The sequence below is a fragment of the Gossypium hirsutum genome, chromosome A07, assembly GCF_007990345.1.
Source record: "Gossypium hirsutum isolate 1008001.06 chromosome A07, Gossypium_hirsutum_v2.1, whole genome shotgun sequence".
Lineage (NCBI taxonomy): Eukaryota > Viridiplantae > Streptophyta > Magnoliopsida > Malvales > Malvaceae > Gossypium > Gossypium hirsutum.
The window spans coordinates 89,951,197-89,967,779 of record NC_053430.1 but is presented as its reverse complement, the minus strand read 5'-3'; the positions used below and the strand labels follow the sequence as shown (position 1 = coordinate 89,967,779).

General features: G+C 29.7%; 2 protein-coding genes across 3 annotated transcripts; both read left to right on the top strand.

Moving 5' to 3' along the window:
• Nucleotides 1-9,282: 9,282 nt before the first annotated feature.
• On the top strand, nt 9,283-11,045 carry LOC107904285 (alpha-galactosidase 1-like; the record flags this gene model as incomplete). The annotated part of the gene is made up of 10 exons (XM_041074213.1): nt 9,283-9,342; nt 9,430-9,488; nt 9,564-9,629; nt 9,734-9,817; nt 9,895-9,959; nt 10,041-10,123; nt 10,211-10,301; nt 10,392-10,441; nt 10,533-10,673; nt 10,771-11,045. Coding segments are annotated over 10 exons (792 nt in total), but the record flags the coding sequence as incomplete, so codon positions are not given.
• Nucleotides 11,046-14,739: 3,694 nt separating this feature from the next.
• On the top strand, nt 14,740-16,352 carry LOC107955735 (fasciclin-like arabinogalactan protein 7). Of its 2 annotated transcripts, none has more exons than XM_041116566.1 (2): nt 14,740-14,887; nt 15,378-16,352. In XM_041116566.1, exon 2 carries the CDS (start codon nt 15,411-15,413, stop codon nt 16,200-16,202), a length of 792 nt encoding a protein of 263 aa, XP_040972500.1. In that variant the 5' UTR covers nt 14,740-14,887; nt 15,378-15,410; the 3' UTR covers nt 16,203-16,352. The 2 variants fall into 2 exon arrangements, with proteins under 2 accessions (XP_040972500.1, XP_016747033.1); XM_016891544.2 differs by having other exon boundaries at nt 14,791-15,203.
• Nucleotides 16,353-16,583: the final 231 nt, after the last annotated feature.

Genomic DNA, 16,583 nt, shown 5'->3' with positions numbered 1-16,583 from the left:
TCGACGAAGGCGTGGCCGTGGGCATGACACGGCCTTGTGGTAGCGTGAGCGTGGCTGTGTAGGCCACACAGGCTAGGCCAAGTTGGGCGTGTGGGTCACACGAACATGTGGGTTTTTGGGCCAAGCCATACTCGTGTAGGCCCACACAGGCATGTGGGCCCATAATTCTAAAATTTTCCTTAGGGTCGCATGAGTTGCTCCGATCGACCGTGGGCCTACTATAAGGTGGGTAAAGGCTAATTAATCCATAATTTGTGTGCTATGATATTCTGATAGATTAATCTAAGTAGGATACTAAATGTATGCCTAACTATATTGATGTATGTGAACCTGTTATTTGCATAAGCCATGTTGAGCATGTTTAATTTATTATATCTGTATCTGAATCTCTGTATCTGTTATTGGGGTAGGATTTGTATATGATGAGGAAGTATTTTGTTCGACGTTAATCGCTTTTATTCTGGCAGTTTGGCTGCATATTATCTAATATGTGTCTTAATGGCACAACATGGTGTGCAGGGATGGGTGGGTGTTTTTAACCCCACATGGTGTGATGGGATGGTCAGAGTTGGTGTGTAGAGGTTGGGGGTAGGATTTTGCATATTTGAATCTGAATCTGTTATCTGAATCTGAATCTGAAATTGAATCTGTATTTGTATCTGACTGTGCATATGATTCTGTATGTATTGCATGTATAATTCTGTTGGGTTACACACTGAGTTTACATAAACTCACCCATGTTTATCTATTTCTGTTCAGGTAATCCACAGACTTAGACAGAAAGGTGTGGCGGAGGCTCAGTGGTGACCATATGATCGAGAACTGTTCTACTTAGTAAATTATGGTTTAATTTATAATTTTGATTTTATTTGAAAGTTTTTAATTTTTGGGACTCTCTCTGGACTGCTGGTTTTATTCTGGTTTTGGATGTGTTTTTAACTCTTTCATCGCAGTGCAAGACGAAAAATACGATTTTACGAAAACAAAGGTTTTTTCCTAAAAACACGAATTGGATTTCTAAATCATTATGGTTTTAAGACTTCGACTGTAAATTATGTTTTGGCAAACAAACGAATATGAACCATTAAACTGGAATGATTTGACGAGATGAGTTTGTTTTCAAAACCCTACCTCGTGACATTTCTGGATTCGACTATAACGTCTAGGCCGGGTTTGGGGTGTTACATTTTAAGCCCAATATGAGATTAACATAAACACAATTACATACATATGAACATATACATTATACAATCATCATAATCATATCAGTTTCATATAACTCAATATTTCACATTTATACTATGCATGATCATGTCAATGCACATTTCGTAAAATGATGCAGGATTTATAAAATGGTCCTACCCATCTCCACTACACACCATAATCGAGTTCCCTAGAACTCATCCATCCAATAATACACCAAGTTGTGAACAGTGTCACGATAATGCAAATAAATTACCACATAATCAAATTGTGGACAAGCCGCCAATTTTGCAAATATACTACCACATAATAAAGCTTGTGGACAAGCCACCACTTTTGCAGATAAACTGCCACATTCTTCCGCCTTTCACATATCCCACCTAATGCATGTGATATAGTCAAAAAATCACTTTTTCACTTAAAATCACTTTTCACTTTGGCATGTAAGACATGCTCATTATATCACTTTTCACTTAAAATCATATAGGCATGCTTAACACGCAAATCACATATATACACTTTATATCAATATTTCACATTTTATAAATAATGCAAAAATCACATATGTCAAAATATCACATAACATGAGAATGAGATTTTCATACATTTTATATCAATAATAATCATCGAGATCACACAACATGCTAGTCACAACATATACGGTTTGGAATCACTTACTTGACATAGCCCATATCGATGGGTTTTATCTCTCTTTATGGATACTTAAAGTATCTCATCAAACATAATTTAAATAATAATAATTTTAATCAATATAAAACATAGATTTATTTTTGTTAATGAAAACCCACAGCTGATTGTAGATCCGATATGTCTCAACTCTCTAAGGACGCCTACGCTTGAATCTAACAAATATAATACCTAATCACACAAATGGTGATCTTTCGTTAATGTTGTTATGAACATCGTAAGAAACAAGTTAATTAAACGAATATCCCTAATGACACTTACCCTTATAAATGTTGAGAATAGTGATTCCTTTCCCAAATTTAATAATTTTTCGGGTTGATGTTGATCGGTCCTTCAAAAATACATTATAACTAAATGTTAATACATGAAAGAATTATTCACCTTGACCCTATGAACATTCGGTCAAGAGGGAAAATAGGGAGGAGAGGGGTTTCTAATCAACCCTTGCACTTACATTATCTTGGTTGGAATGATAAGATCAATGGGTCGTCTTGATTTCAAATCAGAGGAGTTGAAAGATCTAGGGAGAAGGATCATTTTGAAAGTAAGTCTAAGATAAATATATTTACGATTAAGAATTAAATAAAATAAATAGTGCAGAATTTTTGGATCACTAATAAGGGATGGAAAAATTATGAAAAAAGGAAGAGAAACTCAACCACTAATGGCAGCAACAGAGGTCTAATGACGGAGGCGGCGATGCTACGATAGAGGAGAAAAAAGAGAGAAGGAATCAGTCTCTTGCTAAAAGGAGAAAGAAAAAAGAAAAGAGAAAGAAAGAAAGGAAAAAAAGTGGTATTTGTGGTAGTGCACGATGGTAGAGGTGGAGCTATGGGCGACGATGAAGGAAAAGAAGATGAGTGGTGACAAGGTGGTGGTTCGGTTAAGTGGTGGAAGTTGTTTGAGCGAAGAAATGGTGGATGAAAGGAGAAAATAGAGATGAATGGTGGTTGATGGCTAAACAAAAAGAGAAAAAAAAATTTTAAAAAAATGGAGGAACTAAAGGAGGTGCGACATTGAAAATGAGGAGGATCAAAAGATGGATGACAAAGGAGGTTTACAACTAGTCTAGGTTCAATGTATCACACTTATAGTAATGGGGAAGAGAATGGCAAGTTAGGGGAACAAGAGAGTAAAAAAAGGATCATGTCCTCATAAGTATGGTATGTTGACTAAAAAGAAAGTAAAGAATCTCTCCTAAGTATGGTAAGAAAGGTTGGACGGCAATGGTAAATAAGCACATGGAAAATTTACAAAATTAATTAAAAAAATGGTGATGAGGAGACTTGAACCTAGGACATTTAGGAAACTTTTAAAACTTTTAACCACTAGGTCATATTTATTCATTATTCTTAACTTAACAAAAAATAATGAAAGGGAAGGGATTCGAACATTGGTTATCAAGGACAACTCCACCACTACTCAATCACTAAAAAAATTCGAGCGTGACCACTCTTGGTTTATTAACCCAATTTCTACTAACCCAATTTTTGAGATGTGACAGTATATTATGTAATGTGATTGAACATCATCATCATTATTGAAATCATTTGAAATAGTCTGAGTTGCTTCGGCAATGTAATGTAATGTCACACATTCGGATCTAGAGACCGAATTGAATGTGGTTGTCACATTTAGTGGTATCATAGCTAGAGTTTAGTCGATTATTATAGTAAACTAAGTCTCAATTTTAGTCAACTAGTACATGCCAATTAGGATGTGTCAAGTTTGAACTGAGATTGGATGTTGAACTTGTTTATCCTGTTTACATACATTGAAAGATGTCTGAAAAATTTGGAAATAATAATTATGCTGATAATGATCTTAAAGCTCCTTATGTTGATATGTGATGACAAAATTAACTTAAAATCTCAATCCATAATGACAAACTCAAGTGGAAGATGTTAACAAGCTTAGGCGTTACACTTCAAGGAGCCAAATAAAGCCCACACGCCTAGCCCATGCTATAAACAGTTGACTTGCAGTGCATTTTTAAAAGGGATCCATACAATTATGGGTTGATATGTGTTCATATCGATCAAAGATCTATGAATGATACAAGCAACCCAACCCAATTCAAGGCCCATGATGGATATGGGCTTAGTTTCCCTCAAGGCCCAATCACGAGATCCAAATCCAAGCAATTGAAGTCAAAACTCAACTTATTCGTTCAAGGCTTTATCATAAAGAAATTTTGTGAAGAAAAATTGAAGCTTCAAGATGATAAACTTTGGAGTTCAATACGGAGCGAGGATGAATTAAAAAGGTCCAAGTTTGTTCGTGGACTTAAAATCTCAATCCATGATGATAAGACCGTGTGGAATATGTTAACAAGCTTAAGCATTACACTTCAAGAAGCCCAATCAAGCCCACACGCCTAGCCCATACTATAATTAGTTGACTTGCAGTGCATTTTTGGAAGGGATCCAGGCATTTCTGGGTCAATGTCTTCGTATAGATCGAAGATCTATTCTTCACAATGCATTTTTGAATCACTTGATTTTGAGTCCAAGAGCTCAAGTTATAAACATTTTAGTAAAGACTGCATGAGCAGAATTTTTAGACGAGATTATTACAGAAAATTATGAGTTTCGAGCTTTAATTTGAGTTTAAATCATATTAGATTCGATTTTTAGGTTTAATTTTTATTATATATGAGCCTAATATTGTATTTATTAGGTTTTATATCTTTATTATTTATTTATTCCAAATTTTAGGATATTTTTAAGTATTTTAAGTTGTTTAAGAGTTTTATGTTTCTTAGTCAACAAAAAAGTTTAGTTCCACTAAAACTATTTTTTTTTAGATTGAGTAGAGTTTCATTATTTGGATGTAATTAATTAGCCTATATAAATGTCTCTTCATTATTCATTAAAGGCATTCATTCATTAATAAAATTTTCAACTATTGAAGTTAATTTCTTTCGTGCAAGATCATTTTCTTGTAATTTTTAGAAGCGATTTTTTCTTCTTGATTTTCTTCAAGGTGTCAGGAGAATCCATTCTTCATTCTTCAATTTGTCTAAGAAATATTTTTTTTGGAGGATTTATTAGAATCATTAATTGAATTTGTTGGGCTTATATCTCAAAAGGTTCAGTTAAACAACTATAATTTATCCATATTCATCGATTTATTCAATCCATCTTCTACTTTTGTGGGTGATAAAATATTTTTTAAATTTATAAATTAATAATTATTTTAAAAAAGGTGAGAAGTTGCAAATATCTACATAGGTAGTTATAAAAAAAGATGAGTGGTTATCTTAAAAAAAATAAAAAATAAAAAAAGTGGAAAGTTACTAGAAATAAATATTTTGAAGAGTGTAAACTTAAAAAAAATGATAGTACATAAATTCTCCGGCTTTATTACTATTTAATTTAAAGTTTATTAATTTTATTATTTTATTCTTTGATTAAGTTGGTGTTATTGGACTCTGTGACACTAACTCAACCGCATACTTTATTATGATACTCAAATAACACCCAATTCAACAACACTAAAACGTAACCTTGACATACATGAGAAACACACCTCTAAAAGTAAAAGTGAACATGATACAAAATTACCACAACCCCATAACATCTCCTTTAAGCTTTAAAATCCTCAATAATATTTTCTTTTTATATCGCAAAGTAAGCAAGTGTATGGCACTTGGTTTTTATATTGGAGTTGGCAAAGGCAACCATAATTCAAATAATCTCTTCGAGGGCCTTAGACGTAGATTGATCTTTCTTTAGGGCTCTCCTGTGCTCTCAAGTATCAATCCTAGCTGGTGCAATAGTGCCGTAAAAAAGGAACATCCATATAACATGAAGCAAACCGCAACACCCCCATTAAGGCATGAGACAATAAAAAATACCAATTATTCATGGTAAAAATAGAAGAATAAAAAGTATATCCACCATCCAGTTCATGGATTGCACTTCTAGCATCCATGCAATCATCGGACTCAATAAATGTATACCCTAGAGGTCTTTGATCTACCCATACACTGAACTCATTCATCACCAATAAATCAATCAAAATACCGAAAATAACAATTTTTAATGAACAACTTGATTAAAATGGTAGGCAAGACTGTATCTTTCATGATATTAACAAACTAACTAAATAATCAATTAAAGTCAACAAAACTTGTCAAATTTATTAAATTTAACTCACAAATACTCAAGTATATCAAAATCCTTTTTTTTTTCTTAGGGTTTGTTTCGCTTAAAATAGCTTCTAGAAAATTATTTTTAGAATATTATTTACTTTCTTAAAAATTTTAATATTTTCTAGTGTTTGGATGAACCTGTGTAAAATATTTTCTATTATTTGATAGATTTCTTAAAATATTACATAAAGGCTGTTTTCAATGAAACAAACATACATTTGAAATTTTCTTATCTTTTCATTGTTTAATTGAGTTTATTTTACATCTATAAATTTATATTTTACATTCTTTTTGCATATATTAAAAATATTTTTGTTAAATTCAGGTTCATTACAACGTCATTTTTTAGTTACATGACTACCAAGTGAAGATTTTTTTATTTAAAAATGTGACATCAACAAAATTAACAAAAATATTTAACAATGACAATAATTAGATTTTATTTTTAAAACTGAAAAGTAGAGAGACTAAAATCTTGAAAATTAAAATGCAAATGCTAAATTGCAAATTTGTAAAGAGTATATAAACTTATGACATATTTTAACTTTTTATACTACAAAATATTTATTATTAAAATATTAATATTAAATATTTTCAATAATATGTGAAGAATATTATTTAAAATTATTGTTTTTAAAATTTATTATTAAAATTATACTAATAATTTATTATTTGACTAAATATAAATAATTAAACATGTATATTTAATAATAATGAAAAATATAATATGTTATATTAATATTTTAATTATTTTTAAAAATAAAATCAAATTTATTATAAATATAATAATATTAAGCTTAATTTAAGTTAAATTTTATATAAAAATAAAATTATTTTATAAATAAGCTCTATCTCAAAAAATGACATGCGCTTTTGAAAAAAGTAAATCATTTTATAAGAAAATGAACTTATTTTCTGTGAATTAAATTATTTTCTGTAAAACAAATATAAAAAAGGAAATTTATTTTCCGCCGGCACGGTCTATGAGATCAAAACTCGAAGAAAATTTATAAGATGAAAGAAATTTTAAATAATAAGAGAAGAAAATATTAAAGGAAATCTAACCAAGAAAGAGAATTGTAAAAATGTCCTTTCCAAATTTCAACCCGTAAGGCAATTTACGGAAAATGGGTGTTAGTTTACATTCACTAATTGTCTTTTCCTCATCTAAACATTGTAAACTGATGATGATATTTTTCAAAAAATGAAAATATTTAAACAAAAACAACCTAAGATTCTGTTCGGTTTAAAAAACAATAACTGTTTTCGTTTTCTTAAAAAAATGAAAAGAACTAAAAAAAAACATGTTTTATTGAAAATTTTAAAAGTAATTTTAAAAATCAAAATAAAAATTAGAGAACAATAAAAGGTTATTTTCATTGTTTTCACTAAAAATATTTTGTACAACTAAAAGTTGAAAATAATGATTCTTTTTTAATTATAAATGAATTGATCCTAATTCAAAACCAGATAAAAATTATTCATCTTTAAAAAGAATTAAATAACATGTTACTCTAATTTAAATTCATATAAATGCAAAAATAAAAACTCTTATGTTTCCTTTATAGGAAAATAGGTACTAATATTGTTTTCATATTTCATTATTAAAAGGAAAATTATCCTATACACTGTCTGTATTGTTTTTTTTTTATTCCTCAAGCGAGTTTAGGGTTATAAATATTATAATTCGCCATATGCTAAAACTATATGATGTTGTTTATTGGTAGGATCAAAATTTTTATGGGTTAATATTTAATATATTAATTATCCATAATTTTATCTATTATTAATAAATTTGATGATATATTATCTAAAATTTTTAAAAATAGATTTATTTAATTCCATTTTAAATAATCTAGCGTCGCCTAACTCATTATATAAAATTATAGTAGAAACCCAATCGTTATGTCTACTATCTATTTTTGTAAGTTTAAAACACGTCCACCAACTTATATTTTTTTTTATATAGGAGACAAATTAGAATATTGTTGTCAATAACAAATCCAAAAAATTATATTCGTATCTCATAATTAAGAAATCGTCATATCCCAAATTATACCGAAATCACTTGATTTTACTTTCCTTCGCTTTCTAAAAGAATAGGGTAGAATTAAGCAAAGACTGAGGAGTCAAAAGGCCCGAAACTTTAAGCAAAGGATCAAGTTGAAAGGGAAATGGCAGCCAAAATTGATGGTTACCTCTCAACTTGCCTGCTTACACCAACTAAATATTCATAGAACCTTCCATCATTCCCTGCATCATCAAAAAGTTTCCCATCATTATTATTATTATTATTATTTGGTGAATCAATTTTTCAAACATTGTTAGGAAAATGAGGGTGATGCATACGCGTCCTAGAAAGTTGTTACATATTTGACATATTTTCAATTTCCCTCTATCAAATTTAAAAAAAAAAAAAGCAATTGTCGGCACTTTTATGATCTTGGAAAATAGATGCACCGATTAAGAATCGGCCTTAGGATATGTTTGGTTCAGTGTATTACCTAATACAATACAGGCCGAATACGCGCGTATTACATGACGCCTCTAATCCGGCGTTTGGTTCGCTGTAATAGGCATTACGGGCGTAAACCAATCCCGACCTAATCCCCTTTTTCGCTGCTTTTGTAATCCCTTCCCAAATCCCTGTAATACCTATTACGTCCGCCTTCCGTCCCCTGCTCTCTGTTTTACCCTCCCTCCCTACCCGACCCTCTCCTATTCTGTCCTCAAAATTTCTCCTTCCATCTCCCACCGTTTTTGTTTATTATTCTGTCCTCATCGTTTCTTCAGTCTCTGTCTCCTCCCATTTCCTCCCAACCCTATCTGCAACTCTCTACTGCTCTTCAATATTTTCACAAAATTGGAAATACCTGATAGCTGAATCCAGTGAATCCTTTGAAAGTGAAGCGTTTTTCGGGTCATCACCTCTAATCCAATATCGGGTGAGTTTTATTTCGGACTGAAATTAATCTGCCAATTCTTTTGTTCGACAATCTTTTATCAAATATTTTTGCATGGTTATGAATCTTTAGTCTTCAGTAGTTTCTGTTGAAATTGCTATTTTATTTTATGAAATTGTTGCTGATTTCATTGGAATTATTGTATAATTGCACTTGTGGCTTTTTATTCTTCAGTAGTTTAATGCTGATTTCATGGTTATGAATCTTTTACTCTTCTGTAGTTTTAGTTAACGAAAGTTTTTCTGGGTTTAATATCCCTTGCCTGGTTCACTCGGTTTCGAAGAACAGGATGTTAAAACCTTTGCTTCCTGGGTATGATTTTCAGTGATCATTTCCCTTGTTTTAATTGAACCTAAAGCTTAATCAAGTTGGTTCGTGCGATAATTGTTTTGTATGCAGGGTATTGATTATTTGAAGTATGATAACTGTCACCATGATGGATCAAAGCCAATTGAAAGGTGGTGTAGTTGTCTTCTTTGTTTTGATTTGCAGCCATATTATATGCTTATATATTGCTTTAATTTTTCGTGTAGATATCCTGTTATGTCTAAAGCTTTGAAGAAGGCTGGCCGCCCCATATTCTTTTCTCTGTGTGAATGGTACTGTCTAAATCACAGTTTGATTTAAGCTTTTAATTTAAGTAACGATTTTCTGATTCTTTTTTTTTTTTACTTTGCCATGTGTTTGATTTTTTGTTTCTTAGGGGAGAAATGCACCCTGCTGAATGGGGTTTCCATGTAGGAAATAGCTGGAGGACAACTTGTGACATAACTGATACATGGGAAAGGTAAAGATTTGTTAACGTATTTGGAGGATGTTAGAGTCGGCCTAGAGTATAACTTACGATATTTTGTTGCCTGGCAGTATGATTTCGAGAGCTGATCAAAATGAATTGTATGCTCAATATGCAAGGCCCGGTGGTTGGAATGGTTAGAGTTTTCTTCTAGTTCTGCAATTTTTTTTGAACCATATTAAATGTTTTGTGATTACAATTCTTGTTATATCGATAGATCCGGACATGCTTGAGATCGGGAATGGAGGGATGACGAAAGATGAATATATAGTACATTTCAGCTTATGGGCTATTTCCAAGGTATTACAATTGATATTCACCTTTTTTATGCTTGTTGATATGCATGATGTTGCATATCTGGTCTGAAAAACATGAATGCTATTGCAGGCTCCTCTTCTTCTCGGCTGCGACATAAGGAATATGACACAAGAGACTATAGAGATCATTTCAAACAAAGAGGTCATTGCTGTTAACCAAGGTACATAATTAGAAGTACAGTTCTTCAAAAACGCTTTAATGCATCAATAGTTATCGAACTTTTTTAACTTAATGTGATCTTCTGCATTAGATTCTTATGGTATTCAAGCTAGGAAGGCTAGGATGCACGGTGATGAAGAGGTGAAACCTATGCAACAACCCCTTTTGGTTAACCATATGATCATATAACATGCTCGGATTGGTCACTTACCTTTTCGGTGCCTTGTAACAGATTTGGGTTGCGCCACTTTCCAGCTATAGGACAGTAGTTGTCATTCTCAATAGGGGTTCAGTTCGCTATTCTGTAACCGCGTTCTGGGAGGATATGGGACTAGACCCCAACACTGTAGTTGAAGCTAGGGACCTTTGGGAGGTACTCAAATTATAGCTACAAGCTTTATAGTATATCCTACTGTCATTTTCCATTGCTTTAGTTCACTTATTCATGCACATATATGAATCTCTTGCAGCATAAAACACTGAAGAACCGATTTGTGGGCAATATTACAACAATGTTGAACCCTCATTCATGCAAAATGTATGTGTTGAAACCAATTTCTTGAACTTAGTGATTCTTGAATTGGGTCACTTTCTTTTCTTTTTTTCTTTTGGATTAGCATTTTGGAATTAGGAATTAGTTCTTTAATAATATTTGATGAAGAAAGCTTTCCTCTTTAATGTAGTTGGATTAGCACTTGTAATTAGTTTCTTAATAATATGAATGAAGTAAGCTTTTTTACTCCAATGTCAGATGTGGTTGCTGTACTCTTGCAGATTTTTTTCATATTTATTCATTAGATTCAAGTCATTGAAGATGATAAAAACAGAAATGAATTGGACTTAATTACTACAAATCCAGGTCTCCAAATTGTATTATATATTATGGTTTGAGTAAATTCATATAAGAATATTAATTATTAAGAATTTTATTAAATTATATATTTTAATTAAAATATATTTAATAATAATTATGTTTAAATATGATTAAATTATTTATTATTGATATTAATCTTATTAAAATTTAAATAAAATAATTTACCAAAACAAATTTCTGCTAATTATTAAGAATTTTATTAAATTATATATTTTAATTAAAATATATTAAATAATAATTATGTTTAAATATGATTAAATTATTTATTTTTGATAATAAATAATCTTATTAAAATTTAAATAACAATAACAATAATCATTTACCAAAACAAATTTATGCTAAGGGTATTCTGGTCATTTTAGTTTTCTCCATTATGCTATTACACCTCTATTACATTCAACCAAACACAGTTTTACTATTACGCCTCTATTCCATTACATTCAACCAAACAGTTGATTTGCTATTACACCTCTATTCCATTACACCTCTAATCCAATCAAATACACCTCTAATCCAATACAGCGAACCAAACGTGCTCTAATATTTCATTTATTGTTTTAAATATACCAAAATGTATGTTTGAAGTCTAAAAGTACCACGAGAGTGTAAGAGACAATTTCTCATGGGGATAATGATTTTATTGCTACTTCAATTTTATAAAAATAATTTTTTTAAATTTTTTAATTTATATTTTTTGTCAAACTACTCTAAAGTAAATAAAAAAATTTTATATTTATTAACTTTGTTGATGTGACATCTCAACATTTAATTATTTTTTATTTTTTTTTATAATTTTGACACTTTTTTAAAAAAATTTAAAACTTTTTTTTTTACTTTTAAAAATAAATTTTATTTTTTAAAATTTTTAAAAATTTTAAAAAAACTAATTAAGTGTTTACATGTCATCTATTAGCAATCTAATGTATCCATATCAGCAAAGTGAAAAAACATTAACTTTTCTATTTATTTTTGGTGATTTAAAAAAAGTTAGTTTAAATATTAAAAAATTAAATAGAAGACTAAAATATTTTTTTAAAATTAAAGGATTAAATAAGTTATTATACCATTCTCATATTTTTTTTCTTAAATAAAAAAAATTAGAAATATGACATATTTATAAATTATAATTAATTGTTTGGTAAATGCAATTATGCATAAGCTTTAAATAACTTATAGAAGCATAAGCTTTGGTTAAACCTTGGACGCTACACATTTAATGACTAACGAATTGACGCAAATCTTACTGTTGATTAAGATTTATGATAATATAAAAGGAAGTGGGTGTCTGTAATCAAATAGATTAGTTTGATAATTAATCCATGATGTTGATTTAAGTTAATTCAAGGATTTTTTTGTTGAGTATTACTTCAATTAGTTTAAGTATTATTATTGATGTAGAAAGATGTGGGTTCGAGTACGTTAAAATGCATTATCCTTTAATTTATAGGTTAGAAAGAGGTTATAAATAATTTTAGGCGTTATAATTTTAGGCGTTATATCAAAAAGAATAGATATGGTCAACAAATTATGTTTAATTAAAAATTTATTAAACATTTTTATAAGTGAAAATTAGGTGCAAAGGCAATATCAGATTCTGTCCAAAAATTAATGCTTTGTTTAAGACTTCGATGAATTTTTGCACATGAACCCGTTTTCGGATAAATAAACAAATTTTCACACGCCCGGTATTGTGTGACATTATTATTTTTAATTGCAAAAATGCCTTAATATAATATTTGGTATTTAAACTTAAGATTTTTTTTAATATGGTACTTAAAATTTTTTAGGCCCAATTTGGTATCGGAATTAACAGTTTTTTTTAATTTGATACCTAAAATTTTTTTAAGTTCAAATTAGTATCTAAATTTATTAAATGTTATAGAAATTACGCAAAACACTAACGGCGTTAAAATTTTTTTGTTATGCTACAAAAATATTATCAGTATTAGAAAAAATTTATGTTAAAAAAAATAGCTATTGAGCTATGCTTAATGAATTGATATTAAAAAATTAAACCTCAAATTAAAAGAAATCTATTATTTTCAATTAATAAAACAATTAATTAAATAAATAAAATTAAAAATAATTGAACATATAAAATAAAAAATATATATATCATATCATCTGTCACATGTTAATCATATGTTGATTATTTTTGCTACTTCATAAAAAATAACATTGATAATATATTGGAGTAATTTGTAAAATATTTGACAAGTACCAAAACAAAAGAAAAATTAGGTACCAAATTAAGAAAAAAAGTCAAATTCAAGTACTAAATTAAACCCCCCAAAAAGTTTAAATACAAACTTAAAAGAAAAAGTGTTAAATTAAGAAAAAAATGTCACATTCAAGTACCAACTATTATATTAAACAAAAAAAATCATAGCTTAAAAAAAATTAGAAGGTAAAGTTGGAATTTCAAATTTATTACAATATTAATTTATAGTCCCTCTCTAATTTATTAATAGGAGGATAATGTATTTTAATATACTTAAAACTCGCATCTTCTTTCATTAATAATAATGTATAAACTAACTGAGTTGAGACTCAATTAATTACTTTTAACTAATTTTAGATATAAAAAAATCAATTTATGACGTATGAAAACCTTGGATGAGAAATAAAATGATGATAAAGTATGGTGAAGAGCACAAGAGTTGGTGTCTCAAAGGATTAGAATACTAATTAGTTTAAAAGTGATTAAGAAAGCCCACCTAACATGTCCTCTTTCCTTCAAAAAGTTGTCAAATTAAAAAAAAAACATAAAAAGTATGCGTTAATTTTCCTTTAAGGGAAAGATCACCCCATTCTCTTTCAATCCAAAAGGTTAAAAATAGAGATAATAATTTATTTAGCACTTTAATTTTATAAAAAAATAATTATATTTATTTTTTTGTTATTTTTAGGTTTTAAATTTATATTTTTTTATCAAATTACTTCAAAAAAATATGGAGAAGTTAACATTTATTAATTTCGTTGACATGGCATCTACATGACAGTCTAAATATATGTTACATTGATAATTAATTATTTTTTTAAAATTAAAAAAATAAAAAACATTTTTTATAATTTTTAAATAATTTAAATATATATTTTTAAATTTTTAAAATTTTAAAAATTATTTAAATGCCAAAATGGCATCCATGTTGAAAATTAACAAACATTAATATTTTTATTCAGCTTAGGTTGATTTGACAAATAGCATACATTTAAAAATTAAAAAAGATAAAAAATTAAATAAATAGTTAAAACAATTTTTTTTAAGTTCGAAAAACAAATAAATCATTATGCTTAAAAAACAATACATCTATTTGAGTTGTTGTGTTCGTGATTAATTAAATGTATAAATAAAATATTTAAAATATAAAGATATAAGAATGATAAAATTATTATTTCAGATAAAAAGAATGATAATATTATTTTAATTTGATTTGTTAAAGCGTCATTTTAACTATAAAAAGTTAAAAAGTTTTATTGACAATTAATATAAGACATAATTCTTAACCACAAAATCTATACGAATGAGACATTAAATGAGGTCCATGTTCTCTCTTTTTTTTCTTTTTTTTCCCCTTAAAATATTACCAGCAAAAATAAAAAATTATCAAAAAAAAAAAACACATCTTTATATAGCGTCTCCCAGCTTATACCAATCTGCTACATTGGTCAGCGAAGGATTAAGCTTTCTTTCTAAATCCCTCTTTAGCAAGGTTTTTGTCCTTCATTTCTCTGCTCTCATTGAAATTTGCTTCTGTTAAAGTTGCATTCTTTAGTGCTTCTTTCAAGTTAATTTAATGCTAAAGTTAAATCTAGAATTTTTTTTTTAGCTTCTGTTGATGTACATTTCTGGTTTTTTTTTTCTCCTTGATTCTTGAGGAAGTTATTTGGATTTTCAGGGAACTTCCAGTGTGAAGTTCAATGTGAAGTGAATATTAGATTTGATCTTGGTTTTTGTTCTGAACTTTGATTACTCGGGGAATTTTGTTAGCTCAACTTCATCTGAAGGAGCTCAAGAAACTGAAAATTGTTCGTTTCTAATTTTTTGAGTTTTGTGTTTTATTCACATTTTTATGTCATCTGCAATTCAGTTGTTCTACATCCTGTTTTAAGTTGCTTATCTAGATTGTGAAATGGGATTTTGATCTCAGGGAATTTTATATCAGTTTTTTGTTCATAATGTGATGGATTTGATTCTTGTAGGACTTTGGACCGAATACCAAATTTCTGGGAAAAATGCAGTTTTCCAGGAATTTTATGATAATTTGTTCTGCATTGCTCCTGTGCTCTTCCTTGACATATGGGCAAACGGCTACTCCACCGGCTCCGGTGGCAATGACCCCAACTCCGACACCTGCACCGGCTCCGGCACCTGAATACGTAAACCTAACTTATTTACTCTCTGTGGCTGGTCCATTTCACACTTTCCTTAACTACCTTGAATCAACTAAAGTGATTGACACCTTCCAAAACCAAGCCAACAACACTGAACAAGGCATTACAATTTTCGTTCCGAAAGACGATTCGTTCAAGGGTCTTAAGAAGCCGTCATTGTCCAAACTCAGTGATGATCAGCTTAAATCGCTCATCCTTTTCCATGCCTTGCCCAAATACTATGCCCTTGCCGACTTCAATGACCTCAGTACAAAAGGCCCTATCACTACACTTGCTGGTGGGCAATACACTTTGAATTTCACCGATGATTCCGGCACTGTGCACCTCGATTCAGGATGGAGCAAAACAAAAGTAGCCAGCGCTGTACATTCGACCGATCCCGTCGCAATATATCAGGTGAATAAGGTCCTTCTTCCTGAGGCTATCTTTGGTACTGATATACCTCCAACGCCTGCACCATCCCCAGCTCCTGATATTAGCCCAGCTGCTGATTCTCCATCGGCAGACTCGAAAGAAGGCGGTTCTCCGTCGAAGGCTTTGCCATCGGATTCAGCTGCTCATAGGGTTATGAAGTTGAGCATTTGGAGTCATCTGGTTTTGGCAGTCTTAGGTGGGTTTGTTCTGCTATTTTAATAATAAGACTTCATTTTGAGTCTAATTTATGTTCGTGGGGGGCAGCACACCTCTGAGTTTCTCAATTGAATTTACTTCGATTATAAAACCATTTTTTCTTGTATATGTTATTAAGATTCTGTGTTAAGAATGGAAGTTCTTGTGTTATAATTACCATTCCAAGTTAAATTGCCTTTTGCATGGATTACTGTTTTCTTTTATTTACTTATTATTATAATTAATGTATAAGTAACTTCCATACCTTACAATTTATATTAACTCATAGACAACGATACGTGTGACATAAATAGCACTAAAAAGCATCATTAATATTTTTTTTATATTGTTGTCAACGATTTTTTCACATAAAAAAATGAAATAATATACTAGTTTAATGATTAT

Excerpts from the sequence above, each read along its gene's own strand:
- LOC107955735 (XM_041116566.1), top strand. The coding sequence starts at position 15,411 with ATGCAGTTTTCCAGGAATTTTATGATAATTTGTTCTGCATTGCTCCTG.